Genomic DNA, 17,401 nt, shown 5'->3' with positions numbered 1-17,401 from the left:
AGAGTAGAAAAAAAGGCGCCGGTCAAATAAATAGTCAATATAGTTCTATCCTCTATGGCATATATGGGCAACCACCGGCCCGCCAGACATTTCCGAATTAAAAAAAATATTACATTAGATACTTAAACTTACGGGCGACACATCAAAAGATTTCTAATAAAATACCCAGAAAAAGACAATTTTTTCGCAGCTTAGAAAATTCGCAAGATTGATTTGTGCGTTTGGCAGTGCTTATAAATGCGAACAGTTACTTTCATTAATGTCAATAAGTTATCACATCATACAAGACTGACTGACTATAATTTGGAAATTTCTTAACGTCTATATCAGTGGATCTAAATATAGATGGATTAGTTTCCCAAATCCAAGCTTAAGTGTCTCGTTGATTTCAGTGTATTTAACTTTCGTAGTTTGTAATAATTGCAAATTAAACGATTTAACTATGATTTATCTTTCTTTTTTTTTAAATTCATTTTTTTATTTTAAATAACTCTATCCATAGTTGCTTGTCGTTTAAAAAAATCAAACACACAACGACACGCAATACTCGTCGAGCGAGTTTGCTTATCTTACCGAAGCCGCGTACAAATTATTTGAAGAAATCTATTAGGTATGAGGGTGTGCAATTATTTAACCAATTACCATCTCAAATTCGCAATATTGGAGTGTTTGACAAATTCAAAAAGGCATTAAAGATGCATGTTAGAATTAACATAGCTGACTAAAATTGTTACGGCTAATGGCGACGTGTATCTCGCTCGTATATAATATATAAATATTAATATTAAGTTTCTCATGTAAATAAAATATTTCTGTTTTGAAATGAGAAATAAAGTTCTTTAAACATTATTTTAAAAAATTGTACTATGATAACATTGTCGAATTATTTCACGTCCAATATCTATTGCAAAATTATTATCACGACTTTAAAATGCACGGAGTAGGTTTAGACGCGGCCCGTTAAAGTATTTGCACGCAAAAGTTTGGCCCTCAACATGTCAAAGGTTGCCCATAGCTGTAAGCTAAGTATGCTCTATGGTATATTCAAAATGGCGTTCAATTTGTGACATCTATGACTTGTAATAATTGATCTGAATTGTTTTTTTTAAATAATAACATATCAGATGTGCTCTCTATAGAGACATGAGAAAAAAAAATTTGGACTGATATTTTTTTCTTAATTTCCACAGCAGGTCAAAACGCCACGTTCCTTATATGCCCTGATAGCAGTATAAATAGTAATCGCCACCCACAAAATAACCCCAAGCCATGAAGCTATCAACGCTATTTGTAAAGATATACCAGTATTTATGTAATCACCTCGACGACTATTTGGAGCATCCTTTTGTATATAGTCCATAAAATCAAAAATTGCTTGGCATGCGAGTCTGAAATGTATCGCTGTTGCTTGATCACCTGATGCGCGAACCTCCTGAAATTTGTTTAATAAAACTCAATTCAACAAAATGGCACACTAATATTTGTTTAAGAAATATTAATGGAAGCAGCTGCCCACTGAAGTATTTCCGAACCAATTCAATTTAGGGTCCTTCAAGAAAAGAGCGTACCAATTCTTAAAAGATCGGGAATGCACTCGCGAGCCCTCTGGCATTGAGTGTCCATGGACGGCGGTTTGACTTAACATCAGGTGAACGTCCTGTTTATATAGTCTGCTTTTATATTTAATGATAATTTTCATTACCCTAACAAGGTATCCTCTGTATTGTTGACATGTCTTATAGAAGCCATCAGTCATAATAGCTGCATGAATCAGATTGTACAATGCAAATACAGCGGCAACACTTGACGTAGGTATCCAGCAATATATTACACCATCAACACTCTGTGACACTCTAGTACGAGCTGTTACAACAATTGTTTCACCTTCTCTGTAAAATAAATTGATAAATAATGTGAAGACCACATGAAAATGTTTTGATAACCACAATGAATCAATAGGGCACATCTATAAAATATTTATATATATATTTTTTATAAAAGAGAAGTTATTTAATTTCCTACCGTTGCAATTCAATTATAATTTCACTGGGAATCATTATCTACTCCAATATTAAAAATGTATTCAAATAAACCATAGTGTGTAGTGTCAATAATAATAATTAATAATAGAAAATTTGAAATTACTTACATTTCTTCCATAGCAGTAGACTTGTCTCCTTCGTACAGGCCAACATTATTAATACACACTCTATACATGTGAAAAAATGCCATCACCAGAGCATACACTAATATGGGTAACGGGGCAAAAATTGCATATAAACAATAAGAGTTGTGACCTCCAGTGAAATATTGTGATGAGCTGGCTCCAAAAAAAATACAACCACAATTATTGTATTCTAACCAGCTCCCAGGACACACATCTAGTGTAGCTCTCCAATGGTTGTAAGGGATTGCTGTGCATATCACTGACACAGCTAATACTACAGCCAAAAGCCCATAGCACCAGCAGAGCTGTCTTTCAGTTTGATATTGATTCATTATGGCTGAAAAGAAAATATAACGTTATAATGTTTATGTTATGCCATTATGTAAAGAGTAAGATTTACTAAAATTACCTTTTAGACTATTTTCGTAAATTGCTTTATAATATTGACCTCATTCCCTCGTATAAGTAGCTCTACGTTATCGTAATACTAATCTGTTATCTAAAATAGATATAAAGTCAAAAACATTTGCAAGTTTAATCAGTACTTCTCAAAGTTCGTTAAGCATAATACGCGAGGCCTAAATTTGCATTAATATTTTTTTCTAACCTACACTATTATGTAAAGTAAAATTATGTCCCTTAAAAATTCAGTTTCAAGTTAGAAAATTATTTTCAAAAGAATAATATCATTAGGAACTTGAAACCGTAAATATACGTAAACCGTACTATATACAACTATATACGTTCAGTAAACCTCAACCGCACAGTGCACACCCAGTCACAGACTAGAAATATAGTACACTAATTGATTTAGTTTGTGAATGCGTGTCCTAAAAAACTATCTCTATTAATGGTAATTTTAGGTTCGACAGTTAGTTATCTAAAGTATACCAAATCTAAATAGCGATACTTTAATTATACGGCTACAAATCTGCAATGACGTATGTTCTGAAACGTTAAAGTTATTTTTGCCAGAAAGGATTTATACAACTTCCAGACTTTAGACACAGACTTCGAGCCGGCCAGTTAGTGCCCTAAGAAGTACAATTAGTAAGTATAGGTATACCAGGATCAGATGGCAAAAAGATGAAAAATTTATTTTTTTGCCGTCAGATTCAATGTAGATGGAATTAAAAAAAGTTACTAACCCATCTAGTCTATCTACTGATAATTATCTATGAATCTTGTGTGAAGATGCTATTCATATACATGATACTAGATTGTTCGTATTTCGTATAGACGCAAGATCGAGAGTCGAATGTCGGGCAAGTCTGACGTAAACGAATACTGTTGACGTCTGACGAAAACGAAGTCGATATCACGGATAGCGTCGTATATTCTTTGGTCGATATCGTAACGAAATGCACGTCTAAAGCGAAAAGCGAAATCTAAAGTAGCTCTCAAAATATATAAATGTAATCTAATCTTACATTCTTGGGTTAAAAATAAAAAGTAAAGTCTTGTACTTAGATAAGCAATTTAAGTTTCGCTTTCGCGTTTCAAGCTTTTCGATTTCTACAGGCGGCCATTTTGATTTTACGTTGCTAGAATAGTTAATAACTTTCTACATCTCGTGTAGTTAGAGTTAAACTATTAATTAACTATAAATAAAATATATATATTTTTAAGATGTCTAGTTTAAGAACGAGTTATAACCAGTTTTCGATTATGGTAGAATTCATGGAAAAGTAAGTTAAAATTTATATTTTACCTATAGTTTTTTAAGATTCATATACTTATAGTGTATTACTTCTAGACACGGGGATTTATCGAAGTGTCAAAATTCACCAAGTGGACGACTGTGGACAATGAAAAAGTGGCAAGAGTTAACAGATATGCTTAATAGTCAAGGTACTGGAGAAGCTCGTAGTGAAGAAAAATGGCGAAAAGTAAGTTTCTTTTAGGTCTTTCATTTATCATGGTATAAACTTTTGTAAATTTTTTTTTCTCGGTTTAAGGTCTGGAGTGATTTTAAAAATAATACTAAAAGAAAATTAGCTAAAATAACCCACTCTTTACAAGGGAGGGGTGGTAGGCCGACCACAAGCAAATGTCTCACGGATTTAGAGCAAAGAGCTCTAGCAATTACTGGTATCCTAACAACTATTGGATCAGCTACTGAAAGCTTTGGCAGTGTAAGTAAAAACTTGTTTTACATTTACATTTGGCTTTATATTTGCTAAATTTATTAATGTTTCAGGCGGAATGCACAATAGAAGTGGAAGAAAAGAATATGAATCCTACTTTTGAGAACCTCATACTGGTTCCAACTACAACAGCCCTTGGTAAGTTAAGGAATAAAATAAATCAGTGGCACTACAACCTCTTCAGTTCTTGGCCTCAGATTTCTGAATCTGTTTCATGATCATTCCTAAGTTAAGGAATATATGTATATTATATGGGTATTAATTTTATAATTACCCATTTAAGTATCATATTTGTAGATTGCTTTTTAATGTTTTTACTTGCTTTAACTTTAACTTAACTTTATTTATTAAAAAAACAATTATTCTTATTAATTTTTGTAGTTACAGATGGTGCAGATTGGAATAATTCTGAGTCCAGTAAAGATAAATATGAAGAATCAATACTTCCAATGTTCACTATATCACCTCTAAGAATTAAAACTTCACCGAAGTCATCATCTCCTCCTGATTCTCCTCAACCGTACCTTTCACATAAAAGAAAGATGGATGACAGAGATGATGATGACAATGATTATCTAGTTAAACATGAACCGTCACCAAAGGAGGAAACCAGAGAGAGAGATAGGATGTATGTTGAGTTAGAGAAAGAGAAGTTGTATGCAGAGTTGGAAAGGGAAAAAATTCGTCAGAGAGATGTTGAGCTTCGACAACGTGATACTGCATTACAATTGCAAGCTCAGTGGTTGGAATTAGCAAGATCAGGATTGAATATTTTAGATAAATATTTGAATGACAAGAAATAAATGTAAGAGAATTAATGGCTGGAAACAAATGTGAAATAAAATGTCTAGGCAATGACATTAAAAAGCTATGCCTTTTATGTTAAAGAGTGAAATTAACAATCGCCACCTCCTCTGAAAGTGCTAGCAGCTTTTTAATAGAAATACATCCTGGGTAGAGAGGTCTTACACACATTGAAAAGAGATTTGGTTTTATCCATAGTTGTATGAAGAAATATTAGATTAAAGATTAAATATTAAATTAGACTTATTTATTTTTGTAAATACATGGAGTCAATTCACAATCCTAAAAAAAACTGGTTGTAAAGATAAAATCGTTTGGAAAACATACGTCGTCAGCCCACTTGTATTTATGTATTATTCATATGAGATATTATATTAAAGTGTAATCCAAAGCCAAATGTTATCCTGTTTACCTAATTGCTTAACATCGTAACTGACGTTTAGTCACAACTCAGTTTTTCTTTTACGAAGTTTCGCTTACAAACTTTGTATACCTACGTTAAAAAACTTTTTTACAATACGATAAATTAATGTACTCATCTTTTTGTGAAATAAGTATGAATCTACTAGTAATATATACCTTCTCAACAGTCAACAGTGTAAATGAATTTTCTCTCTAGGTTTATTATAAACTAATTAAATTTCACATGGCAATTAATAAATAGTTTTGCGGAGCTTGCTTTTTGTAGTTTTTTGATACAGTTACCGCAGTTGTAAAAAGTCACAACTTACATGGTTTGACAGTTTGGTTTTTGGCTGCACAGTGCACACAACCATTTGACATCCATTGCTAACTTCTGTCTTTAGAGTTTGTTATTTGTTGTTGTGGATAAGAATTAAAAACTCGTTTATATTCATTATTCTGATTCGAAGCAATTGTCTATTTTCAAAGAAATATATAATAAAAAAATGAAGATTAATAGTAAAACTAAAATTGTTAGTCAAAATATTATTTTAGTACCATATACTGAGAAACATGTACCAAAGTACGTTTTACTCTTCTCATACTTATACCTTAAATAGCTAGTGTATTGTAACTAAGTTTCTAATTTGAAAACACATTTAAAGGTATCATGAGTGGATGAAATCTGAGGAATTACAAGTTCTAACTGCATCCGAACCACTTACATTAGAACAAGAATATGATATGCAAAAGTTATGGCATGAAGATGAAGACAGTTTGTATATATCAACATTAATGAATATGTTAAACCACCAAGCGTCAAAATTAATGTTATTCTTTTTCAGAATGCACTTTTATAATACTTGACAAGCAAAACTATGAAGTGGAGAATAATGAAATAGGTATGAGTGTGGTAGTATATTTTGTTCCTACTCAATTTTGTTAAATAATATCTAATATTGTTGTTTCTTTAGATGCCATGATAGGTGATACAAATATTTTTGTCAAGGATCATGATCTAGGAGAAATTGAAATAATGATTGCAGAAGAAACTGCTAGAGGTAAAAAGCTTGGCTGGGAAGCTGTTATAATGATGTTAATATATGGCATTGATTTTATTAAATTAAAAAAATATGAAGCAAAAATTTCATTTTCAAATGAAAGAAGCATAAATATGTTTACTAAACTAGGATTTAAAGAGGAGTCCCGAAGTATCATATTTAATGAAATTACTTTTGCTAAACCTGTAACAAATGAATGGTGTGTATCACTGAAAGATAAAATTAAGTATGAAATAAAGAATTATGTTGATTAAGACTTTTGCATTTGTTGAGGTACTCTGCAACATTATATATGATACATTCAATGAAACAAATTTTGGTGCATGCTTATATTATCAAGACTCAAGGAACAAGAGATCAGTCCCCAAACTTAGGGCACCTTGACACAGGAACTTTAGTACCTGTGCTAATTAGTCAAAGCTTAATTTCATATTAGCAGCCAAACGTTGGTATTAGGTCCTGTGGTTAGAATGAAATCTTTATTACTTCATGTAATGCTGTAATAAATTTACTGGGCTTGGGCAGCATTATTAACAGAAATCAAAAATGTGTATTAAAATCATTTGGATTTTATGCATTTAAAAAAATATTACTGACAAGATCCTGAGTGCAGTTTTTAACATATGAGTTTTAATTTGTATATTAGGTCGTCCATAGCCTTAAGCATAGTTGTGTGTTTCATTTTTAAGTTTTGTTTTCATTAACAATGAAACAAAATCAGTATTGATTGGTTACTTGGTCTCATTTTTATACCAACTTGGTACCTTAAACATTTTTTTTTCTTTGACTCAAACCCAGGATTTACAGTTCAGGAAGCATAAACTCCTTGAATCCATGGCCACTAAAGCAGACGCATTTCAGGTTTAGAATCCCGCAGTGATACCAATTCTTACAAAATGTTCCCCTAGGACCAACTTCAAATACCCCTGAGTGTCGATAAAAAATCCCTAGATTTGTTGAACACTTGGTTTGAGAGTTGTATTTATCTGAGTATATTTTACATATGTATTTATATTTATTAATGAACATGACCAGTATTGAATAATATTATTGATTAGGACTATGACTTGAAACAATTCTTATTTTTTATTTCTTTTCTTTCTTCATATTCGAGTTTTTATTAACGTTTCTTTAGCAGACAATTTTTTTGTTTTCGTCATTTTCTTTTAATTTCGTCATTTTTTAAACCTTTTTGTGCTTTTCTTTTTTATCTGTTCTGTTACAGTTTAAACGAGACAGACCAAAAATAAAAAACGAATTGAAATGAAAATTATTGTTTTTCGATATTTAAGTAGCCTTGAAGTTGTTATTTGGATTAGTTTGTTGATTGCCTTCGAAGCTTCATATAAATTATATAGAATCGTGTGTTTGTAGATGAAAAAAACTTAAATAAACTACCCCCTAAAAAACCCCTTATCTATGGATATCTTGATTAACTCTAAATTTGCGGGGAAACCCCCAAGTTGGCATCCCGATTTATTGTAACTCGTTATTATCTGTATTTCTAGCTATTCCCAATACAAGTCTGGTACATCTGACAGACGAAAGTCAGTCAACGAAACAGTCAAAAAAACGAAAGTCTATCTATAATTTATCTATGGTTTCATTTTATTATATTAGTGTTTAGGAAATTCAAACTAATGACTTAAAGCTATTCAACTATAAATTAACAATGATTCTTCTTAAATATTTTACCTGTTTTCTATTTATATTGAATGTGATGGGCAGCCATGACGTTGAAGTAAAATCCGAAGAAGATTTAGGGGTCAAGTACGCTAATAGATGCGAAGTATGCAAAATATTAGCAACAGAATTGCAAAGCCGGCTAGAAGAAACCGGCAAAGTGCACGACGTAATTGAAATTGGATATTCTCTAGATGACGTTAAGCCAAAGAAGAGGACGAAGTATGAAAAGTCTGAACTTCGGCTAATTGAGTCATTGGATGGCGTTTGCGAAAAAATTCTCGAGTATAATATTCATAAGGAGCGAGATGATAGTACGAGATTTGCCAAAGGTATGAGTCAAACTTTTAAAACTTTACATGGCCTTGTTGATAAAGGTGTAAAAGTTGATTTGGGAATACCTTTAGAGTTGTGGGACAAACCCTCAGCAGAAATAACTCACATGAAAACTCAATGTGAAAGTCTTTTAGAAGAGAATGAGGAAGTAATTGAAGACTGGTATTGGAAGCAACAAGGGAATGTTGATTTAAAAATCCACTTGTGTACAAAACATGCATTGAGAAACACAGATGATTCTTGTTTGTTTGAAGAGCTTAAACAAAAAGGTGATAGCGCTAAAGCTAAGACAGAATTGTGATTACTAATTTTAAGGAAACTAAGTGATTGATTTATGACCAATTACAGCTTAGTACTGTTGGGAAATAGCATTTATTATTTTTAATTAGTGTATACTTTACTTTTTGATGCATTAATAATGTTATAATGTAATTTGATCTTTTATAAACTTTGTGTTTGAAAGGTATTCCATATTTAATCAAGTTATATCTTATATTATTATCCAACATTTATAGAAACTGGTTTACTGATTTACTATAGATTGTGCATAAACAGTCAGTGGCGTAGCTACCTTGGGTGGCACCCAGTGTGAAAGTTGCTGGTGCCTGCTGGTGGTGGCGAAAGTAAAAAACAATAAATTTTTCTCTTCATGATATATCATGAAGAACATGATCATTTTATTAAAAGATTGCGAGTATGGTACGGGGAATCCCCCCATGACAGAAACAGGCTCTTTTGCGGGAATCCCCAAATTCTACATAATTGAAAAAGAAATTTATATGCTAGCGATTTTTTTTGTTTGTACATTGTTCTTACAGTTGAGAGACCTTGGTGGGTGTCACCCGGTGCGGACCGCCCTCGCCGTCCCTCCTTTGCTACGCCACTGTATACAGTAGTCCCCAGTATAATGTGGTATACCTTATTGTACGAATCTGTGTTCTAAAAGTGTTCTCATAAAAACATATTTTTTGAAACTAGGAACAAAACTATTTATGAATTTGAGACTACAGAAATATAAGCTGAGAAATCTACATTATAGGGGGAAAAAATAAGTACATCTTTATAGGCATAGTTACATTTTTTTGCTTTGTGACGTAATTGACTAACGAAGTCTTTATTTATATATTGAATTAAATTTATGTAAAGTTGGTAAAATAAATATTTTTAAATGTACTGTTAATTTTTTTAAATAAATTACATCAAGATATCACACAATCAAGTTATAGTAAAATATTGGTCTGTTACATCACTGTAGTAGATGTAAGTAATTCTAAAACTGTGGTTATTACTATCAAATTACTAATATTACTTTATAAAACAAAATAATGCATCAAATCCTTTTTATTTCAATGCAATTTTCCTATTTAGTCCATTACATCAGTTTCAGGTCTTTTGTTGTTTTTATTTTTGCTTTAATGAAGTGGTTATATTTATATACCCCCTGGTTATATTTTGAACATATCATGTTTTTATATTGTTGAAATAGATTATCAAATTAAATTAAATTTTTGTATTCAAAGTAATGGGACAGTTACTTTATAGGAATTCTCATGTTATGTAATGGACATGTAAAGGCATGTCTAAATGGCTATAAGAAATGGTGCATTATAAAAAATAAAACCACTTTTACATTACCCAATTGTTTTATTAATTATTTAATTAATTTAGGCCACTGCCCTGAAAGCGCACTAGGGTCTAAAACTTATAATATACTTATTAACTCTTACATGACTAAAATTAACTGCAGGGTCTGTTAATGTATATTCTAAGCAGATAAATAACAAAAAATATAATTAAAATCTGTCAAATAATATCTTTCTATTTCTTCCAGTGCTGTTTTGTTCACATGCCATGTTTTACTATACAGTCTTATTTTAACCCAATTCCGTATGCACAGCACGATGCTGCTGCTTTCCCTATAACACGCCTATCTTTAACATTTTTAAACGGATATCCGTATGAAGTCACTGCGGTATTCAACCTGAAAGTTCTGATTTCGTCTTAATAGATTATAGGGTTCCGTAAATTTTGAAATCATCCATAGGTACCTACTCGTTTGTATTTACTAATTAGTACTCGTATTTCATTGTTTGCAAGTTTGTGTATTATTTAATTCTAACTAGAATAAATTGTTTACTTTAATATCCAAAAAGTACCCAAAACCTTTTGCTGTTAATGATTACAGATGCGAGATTACAAAAAAAACAGCATTTGTAATCTCATCTTCAATAAGGCTTTGTGAATAGGAGGCTAAAAATAAATATCCAATTAATTCGGAACCACCTAAGCTTGTTTTTTATTTGTTCAACGCCTGAGTTGTTGTATTGTGCAAATTTTGTCACGAAAATACTCATTACAATGTGGATGTTCTCGAAAGGTGCCTGGCCACTGGAAAAGGTCACTGCCGTTCGAGATATCACTGTGTAAGTACGCGTTGCCTCATGTTTATCTTCTTTGTCTTTGAAATATTCATAATTTTATGGTCCGACAATTGTTTCCTGTGTTCTTTACAATATTTCAGTTCTTTACTTCAAGAAATGGTAACGAAATATGTAAAGAAGCAATGTACTTTTTGCAGTTTTGCGACCAGATCAGTCCTTAACCGATACTTTAATAACGTTTTAAATTAAGCCTAGATTAAAATCATTATAATGACACTTATAACCTTACAAAAAATAGCAAGCATTGATATTAATTATAGCTGCGAACTTGAAGGCTGGGACATGCATTTAAATATTATGATCTTCTATACAAACTTAGAGGACCGGGCGATTTCGCCTTAAGCAAAAATAATACTACCTACTTATACCAAAATATTAAATATAGTTTATGGAAAATGATCACGATTTCTTAAATATTTGTAGGATTTTGTGGAAGTAATAACAATATATCTTATACAAAATAAATTATTTTTAACTACATGAGCCTACTATCAAACCGCAAGTTATTAAAATAATTGTTACAATTAGGTTTTTAAAATGATAATTTGGATATAAAATGAATCTACCGGAAATGATTCATACTGTATCAGTTACATCCTTACCAATTCTAACATAGCTATTTAGTATCCATTTATAATAGCCGTCCATTCTAGTTTATTGCATTCATGCACTATAGATGGACTACATTTTTCAATATTTAAGTTGCGTACTTGCATATTTTATTTTATTTAAATGAAATGGAATGGAGTATAGAATTCTTCGAGTATTGCTAACGGTCAATATATTCTTGAAGCCTTATTGTATGTACAAAAAAATTTAAACGATTTTAAAAGAAATGGTGACTTTCAACGGTATAATACGCGTAATAGAACTAATTTGAGTGTGAGACCAACCATTCTCCAGAAGATAAACTACTTCCTAGCGAAATTAGAAAATTATTACTAAATAAATTCAAAGCCCTCATTAAAAGTAAATTAATCAATAAAGCTTTTTATGAATGTGACGAATACTTAAATGATCCTAATCCTTGGGATTGATTTGCTCCAGTTTAAACAATTTGTATTAAAAACTTGGCGATTGAAAAGAGTGGCGGAAAGTTTCTTGCCAGTTCTTCTTACCCGCTCTACGCCCTTGACTTGCGAACTGGTGGTAAATGTAAATTTACAATTAATTTAATTTTTTTGACGTTCATAAGTGTACTTGTTGACCTATATGAATAAAGATATTTATATTATATATTTGTTTCAATATTGGGTACAGAAAACGTACCGGCGCGTCACATGGGGGGGGGGGGGGTAACCTGTATTAAAAAGTAAAACAAACATTAATAAGCACTTCTTTATTTAATTGTTAAAAGAGTACTCTATACAAATAATCTATATCTTTTGGTCACCTAGAGACCTAGGTTACACGAGGTTGTGTTATAATTTATAAATAATAAAACTAATAGGATAAATCATTCATTCGCACTTGGGTACAGAAAACATTCAGAAAACATAAATAATTTAATTCATTTAAAAGAAATGCTCGCTATAATCATTCTTTCGATGTTTAGGGACGTTTCACGTATAGCAATACTTTGTCGATTATGTTTTACCCAACTTTATCAAAATTAAAATACAAATATAAAAATTATTGTAAGTTCAGAAAAGCAACATTTATGTCACCATATCTCACTGCCTTAACTGTATTTTATACAGTTTAACTGTATATTATACAGCTTAACTGTATATTATACAGCTCGGTACAGAGGGACTATTATACTATGAGCCGATGTTTCATTCCTCAGATTAAATCACAAGTCAATATGTTTCTTAATTATTGTGCTTATTCCAATACATACATTGTTGTTACAGAACATAATATTTATATAAGTTATATATAATGAAATAAAAGATTTTTACCAAACCGACCAAGAGATAAATATTAAAAATAATAAAGGATACAGTAATAACTAAGAAATACATGAAAAACAATGTTATGAAATTACAAAGGTTTATCAACTGTATATATATGTATCAATGAAAACCGTATATACCTGATGTTAATAACACATTTTTTTAGTATCCGAGGAATGAATCTCTAAATCAAACTAACATTTGGGTTCACTATAGTTGTATTTTTAATTAGACGAAGCCAACTGTCAGTAGCTAATGTCACTCTAAAATGTTGCCATATTTAAATAGTGATGCGATCAGTTCTCGTTCAATCAGATGAATGAACAATGAATGAAAATTAATCATTTCAAACTATAAAGGAGTTATATTTCTATTTTACAATAAAATTGTATAAAAGTAGTGCATCATATGTTGCAAGAACAAAACCTTTAAAATGACAGAAGTAAAAATACTTTTGGAAGGACTTCAATATATCATTAGTAGATGTATTGGAACATAGTCGTCAAAAACTTGTTGGTATTATACACAGGACAACTAAAATATATAGATTCAGCAGTCCGGCAATAAATATTCAATAGACAATCGAGGCTGATCTGTCAGAATTGACTTTGTCACAACACCATTTTTATTTAACACAGTAAACATCAGTTGACTTCGTCTAATTAAAAATAATTATATGACTATATATAGTCAGTTTGAATACATAACAGAAAATTATGACACAAATATATAATATTGATTTTAAATATTTGTACAATGTTCACACATTTGACATAAAATTTCGAGAGACCTGCCCGAGTGAGGGCAGAATATCAAAGCCAATTGGAAGTAACAACATTCTCTATTTCCTTATGGAATATACATTGTCAAATGTCTTAGCTGGTGGAAAGTGAAGGACGAGGGTAGTCCCAACTCCTAGGTGAGGTAAGGGCTCGGGTCCTGGTAGTCGTCGTCGTCGGAGCCGTCGTCGGTCAGCTGTCGCTGAGCCGCCTCTTCCGGTTCACCACCGCCGTCAGAGCTCGATGCATCTGAGGTTAAAAAAATTATATATATGTAAATAAAACGTTATGTTTAATGTCTATAGGTGATCACAAGTTTATTTATTTCTATGTGTGTTTTCTAGTAATAATTGTCTATGCCTATTTATTTACACATTGTTACCTTATATAAAAAACATACAAATAAAAAAGCAGGTTACATAAGTTATAAGCAACAGGTGGCCTTATTTAAAGATTTCTTCCAGGCAACCCTAATGTAGAACAATAAAAAAAAAACACACATAGGGTAAAGTACAGGAAGTGCATTAATTATTACAAATAACACTACACACATCTATAACTAAAATAGGGTAAAATCCAATAAAAAAAAGTTAAAACAAAAAATAAATAAATAAAGTATAATATGTATAAATAAACTCTTTTTATATAACTCGTTAGATTAATACTTAGGCACAACTTACTTCTATTCAACAATTCCTACTTGTATGAACAATGTTATGTATGTGTTGCAGTAAAGTAGTTAAATCAGAGAGTTAATTTAATCTCTAGACAGTTAATTGAAGATCGAAATTCAATCAAGTCGCATTTTGATTTAAATCAAGCAGCGTCGAAAACGTTTAACTATCTGTCTGACCGAAAACTAGCGTATTGATTAATAATGTTAAACAAGATGGCGGTCACGACAACAGCTGATTACTTTAAGAGTCTTCTTTCTTTTGGCAAGTTGTGTGAGTAGTCTTTTGTTTAAAATTGTGGTCGATTCAGCCATTATTTTTTCGGTGTGATCGTGAATAACTGAGAGCTTGTAAATTCCATATTTTGTTTTATTGTAAATGGTTAGTTTTGTTGTCTAGGAACGTTTAGGAAACTCATTAAAGGTTTTATTCAGTCACTTGTCTGACGAAACATAAGCGACTTGATTCAATATCGATATTTAATTAACTGTCTAGATAATATTTAAAGAAAACACTTTTTTTACGGATTATAGTTATGTATTATTGTATTTAAACTTATAATTATTTAGACATAATTTTCCTTCCTTTTTTTTTTTCGTAAAAAAAGTATTTTCTTTAAATGTGTAAAAGTTATGTTAATAACTTTTACACATTAATTACACAAAATAATTTTAACTTAGCTGAAAGCTATATAATCTATCTATTCGTCGCAAAGCAATCTAAAAAGTGCACTAGTTACCCAGTTACCTGCATGCGGGTCCCAAAGGTTATCACAACGCCTCGCCTTAGTCGGTGGAGGGGATTCTGAACTCCTGTTGAAAAGGTTTTCATTAGTACATATATATATTTAAAAAGCACATACAATGCACCTGGGACAAGTGGATTTTTGGGTTTAGGACTAGGGTTACCAACTTTTATTACAAGAAATGTATATGAATAATATTAAACAATAGTTTAGATAAATGAAAAGCTCTTTTTTTATGTTTAATGTTTTAAATAAGTTCTCGCACAACTTATTAATTTACAATCTTTTTTATAAACTTCATACACCTCATCACAATTATAACTGAAATTAAAATAAATGAGGAACTCATTTTATATTCAATCTATTTCTATGTTTCCGCAAATAAGCTTTCATTATTGAAAAAAACTCTTAATAATGCTGAGGTGACGGGAACAGAAAGTAGATTAGAGACAATTTTAGTAATGTTTTTTAAATTTTTCAGTGGTTACTTATAAATGTCTTCGCTTTAGGCTTCAAGAAAATATTTGAATTGATTTAATCATTTTGATGCTTAAAACAGTGTTTTCTATACTTTATTTTCAACAGCTAAAAATATAATTTAGTAAAAAACAGTCTGATACTGTTTTAAATAGTATAGTTGGCAACCCTATCCAAGACATGTATTTCCATCCATCGCTAAGATGATGGAATGATGATGTTGATGAGTATTACAAATACACAACCTTTCGAATAAAGACTTTAGATTTTAGCTTGTCACTAAAACTACACAGCCAACTCTGATTTTTTAATAGTATTTTTATTAATCTAGAATAAACTGGCAAAAGTTATAAGTATTGCCATAAAATAAAAAAAAACTCTACTTTGTTTCTGTATTCTTTAAAATCTTTCATGGTCAAGACGGCTTTTTTTAAATTTTTGATGGTAGACTGAGTTCGCAACCTTCTAGACTAAGATACATCTAAAGTGGTTATTAATTATGAATACTTTTATTGTATGTACTTTATTTATATAACTGTCCTCCAAAAATATATTTACCTGTTCTCATGTGGATCTCCATTCTCGGATGCTTGCGGCGAAGGTGGCTGACTCAAGGCCTGCATCAGCCGACCCTTGGACTCATTCCAGATGCTGGAGAGTCTTCCATCGGGGCCGAAGAGGAGCAGAAATGCGTCGATCAGCTCCCGGGACTTCTCTTCCCATTTGCTGAGAATGTCTACCCTCTTTTCGCCGATATTTGTTATGACCTAAAAGAGATAAATTTTTCAAAACCCATTGACATAAAATATACGAGTTATAGACAATAGACGAAAGAGACATTCATAAAAATAAATAGTATTAGTGTTGGAAAGAGACAGATGAATAATACTAGTCATCTGTCTCTTTCCAACACTAATACAATAATACAATGAGACAGATAGAGACAAAAGAGAGTAACCCTCACCTTCTTCCCCCGATCTTTGAGCTCGTCCATCTTGTTCTGAAGGCGGAATTTCTTCTCATTAAGGAAGGAGACGTTGAGCTCCTTGGCCGAGTAGCCTCGGGCCAGATTTCTTCTCACGTACATGTCATAGTCCCGGACGATACGGGCCACTATATCCGACGTGGAAACGCCTGTCGGTGAGAGACAATATCATGTAGAAGACAATATCAATGTTGACTACAATCGGGTAAGGAAGTATTGCCATCTCGCCTACGACGCGTCTACATGCTTGTAGTCTAGTTTTTTACTGTATGATGAAATCACATATAATATATAATTAAATGTAATATATCTGTCGCAGTAAAATAATTAAATCAGAGAGTTAACTGAATCTCTAGACAGTTAATTAAAGATCGATATTCAAACAAGTCGCTAAAGTTCCGTCAGACAAGTGAGTGAACGAAAAGTTTAACGAGTTTCCTAAACGTTCCTAGGCAACAAGACTAGCCTAACCACGATCTCACCGAAATAAAATAATCATGACGGATTCGACAACATGTTTACAATTTCACCAAAGACCACAATTTCAGACAAAAACTGCGAAAGTAATCAGATGTTGTCGTGACCGCCATCTTGTTTTACATTCTTAATCAACACGCTGGCTTTCGCTCAGACAGATACTTGAACGTTTTCGACGTTGCTTTATTTAAATCAAGTCCCTAAAACTTGATTGAATCAGTCTTAAATTAACTATCTAGAGATTGAATTAACTCTTACTTAACTACTTTACTGCGACATATCTATAAGGTCGAACCGATATAGCCTTCAATATATGTTATCACAA

The 17,401-nt window shown here is 31.6% G+C and overlaps 5 protein-coding genes across 10 annotated transcripts in view; 3 read left to right on the top strand and 2 right to left on the bottom strand.

The window, feature by feature from the left end:
* Positions 1 to 846: 846 nt before the first annotated feature.
* LOC110997856 lies at positions 847 to 2,915 on the bottom strand. 2 transcript variants are annotated; one of them, XM_022266210.2, is made up of 5 exons: positions 2,775 to 2,915; positions 2,577 to 2,666; positions 2,150 to 2,504; positions 1,703 to 1,889; positions 847 to 1,432 (listed from the first exon to the last, which is right to left on the bottom strand). In XM_022266210.2, exons 3-5 carry the CDS (start codon positions 2,497 to 2,499, stop codon positions 1,178 to 1,180), a joined length of 792 nt encoding a protein of 263 aa, XP_022121902.1. In that variant the 5' UTR covers positions 2,500 to 2,504; positions 2,577 to 2,666; positions 2,775 to 2,915; the 3' UTR covers positions 847 to 1,177. The 2 variants fall into 2 exon arrangements, with proteins under 2 accessions (XP_022121902.1, XP_022121903.1); XM_022266211.2 differs by having other exon boundaries at positions 2,779 to 2,914.
* A 283-nt stretch (positions 2,916 to 3,198) lies between these two features.
* On the top strand, positions 3,199 to 5,500 carry LOC110997855. 4 transcript variants are annotated; one of them, XM_045633433.1, is made up of 6 exons: positions 3,333 to 3,582; positions 3,689 to 3,855; positions 3,924 to 4,056; positions 4,126 to 4,302; positions 4,368 to 4,452; positions 4,696 to 5,488. In XM_045633433.1, exons 2-6 carry the CDS (start codon positions 3,797 to 3,799, stop codon positions 5,115 to 5,117), a joined length of 876 nt encoding a protein of 291 aa, XP_045489389.1. In that variant the 5' UTR covers positions 3,333 to 3,582; positions 3,689 to 3,796; the 3' UTR covers positions 5,118 to 5,488. The 4 variants fall into 4 exon arrangements, with proteins under 4 accessions (XP_022121900.1, XP_022121899.1, XP_045489389.1 ...); XM_022266208.2 differs by lacking the exons at positions 3,333 to 3,582; positions 3,689 to 3,855 and adding an exon at positions 3,199 to 3,217 and having other exon boundaries at positions 4,696 to 5,485; XM_022266207.2 differs by having other exon boundaries at positions 3,328 to 3,855; positions 4,702 to 5,500.
* A 384-nt stretch (positions 5,501 to 5,884) lies between these two features.
* On the top strand, positions 5,885 to 6,837 carry LOC110997859 (N-acetyltransferase 9). Its single transcript, XM_022266213.2, has 4 exons — positions 5,885 to 6,103; positions 6,186 to 6,295; positions 6,366 to 6,422; positions 6,495 to 6,837. The coding sequence occupies exons 1-4, from the start codon at positions 6,027 to 6,029 to the stop codon at positions 6,833 to 6,835; spliced, it is 585 nt and encodes a 194-aa protein (XP_022121905.1). The 5' UTR covers positions 5,885 to 6,026; the 3' UTR covers positions 6,836 to 6,837.
* A 1,324-nt stretch (positions 6,838 to 8,161) lies between these two features.
* Positions 8,162 to 10,232, top strand: LOC110997857 (protein canopy homolog 4). Its single transcript, XM_022266212.2, has one exon. The coding sequence runs from the start codon at positions 8,254 to 8,256 to the stop codon at positions 8,899 to 8,901; it is 648 nt and encodes a 215-aa protein (XP_022121904.1). The 5' UTR covers positions 8,162 to 8,253; the 3' UTR covers positions 8,902 to 10,232.
* A 2,133-nt stretch (positions 10,233 to 12,365) lies between these two features.
* LOC110997124 (choline-phosphate cytidylyltransferase B) overlaps positions 12,366 to 17,401 on the bottom strand; it is a 30,689-nt gene continuing 25,653 nt past the window's right edge. Inside the window, exons 5-8 of one of the 2 annotated variants that reach the window (XM_045633386.1) lie at positions 16,579 to 16,748; positions 16,173 to 16,381; positions 15,132 to 15,204; positions 12,366 to 13,967 (exon numbers count right to left, since the gene is read on the bottom strand). In XM_045633386.1, the coding sequence (XP_045489342.1) occupies positions 13,911 to 13,967; positions 15,132 to 15,204; positions 16,173 to 16,381; positions 16,579 to 16,748 (509 nt within the window). In that variant the 3' untranslated portion in view covers positions 12,366 to 13,910. The remainder of the gene's footprint in view (positions 13,968 to 15,131; positions 15,205 to 16,172; positions 16,382 to 16,578; positions 16,749 to 17,401) is intronic. The other variant, XM_045633385.1, reaches the window with a different exon arrangement.

The sequence above is a fragment of the Pieris rapae genome, chromosome 23 (genome assembly GCF_905147795.1).
Source record: "Pieris rapae chromosome 23, ilPieRapa1.1, whole genome shotgun sequence".
In the NCBI taxonomy this organism is placed as follows: Eukaryota; Metazoa; Arthropoda; class Insecta; order Lepidoptera; family Pieridae; genus Pieris; species Pieris rapae.
Note: the sequence above shows the minus strand (reverse complement) of the source record. Positions and strands in the feature narration are given on the sequence as shown.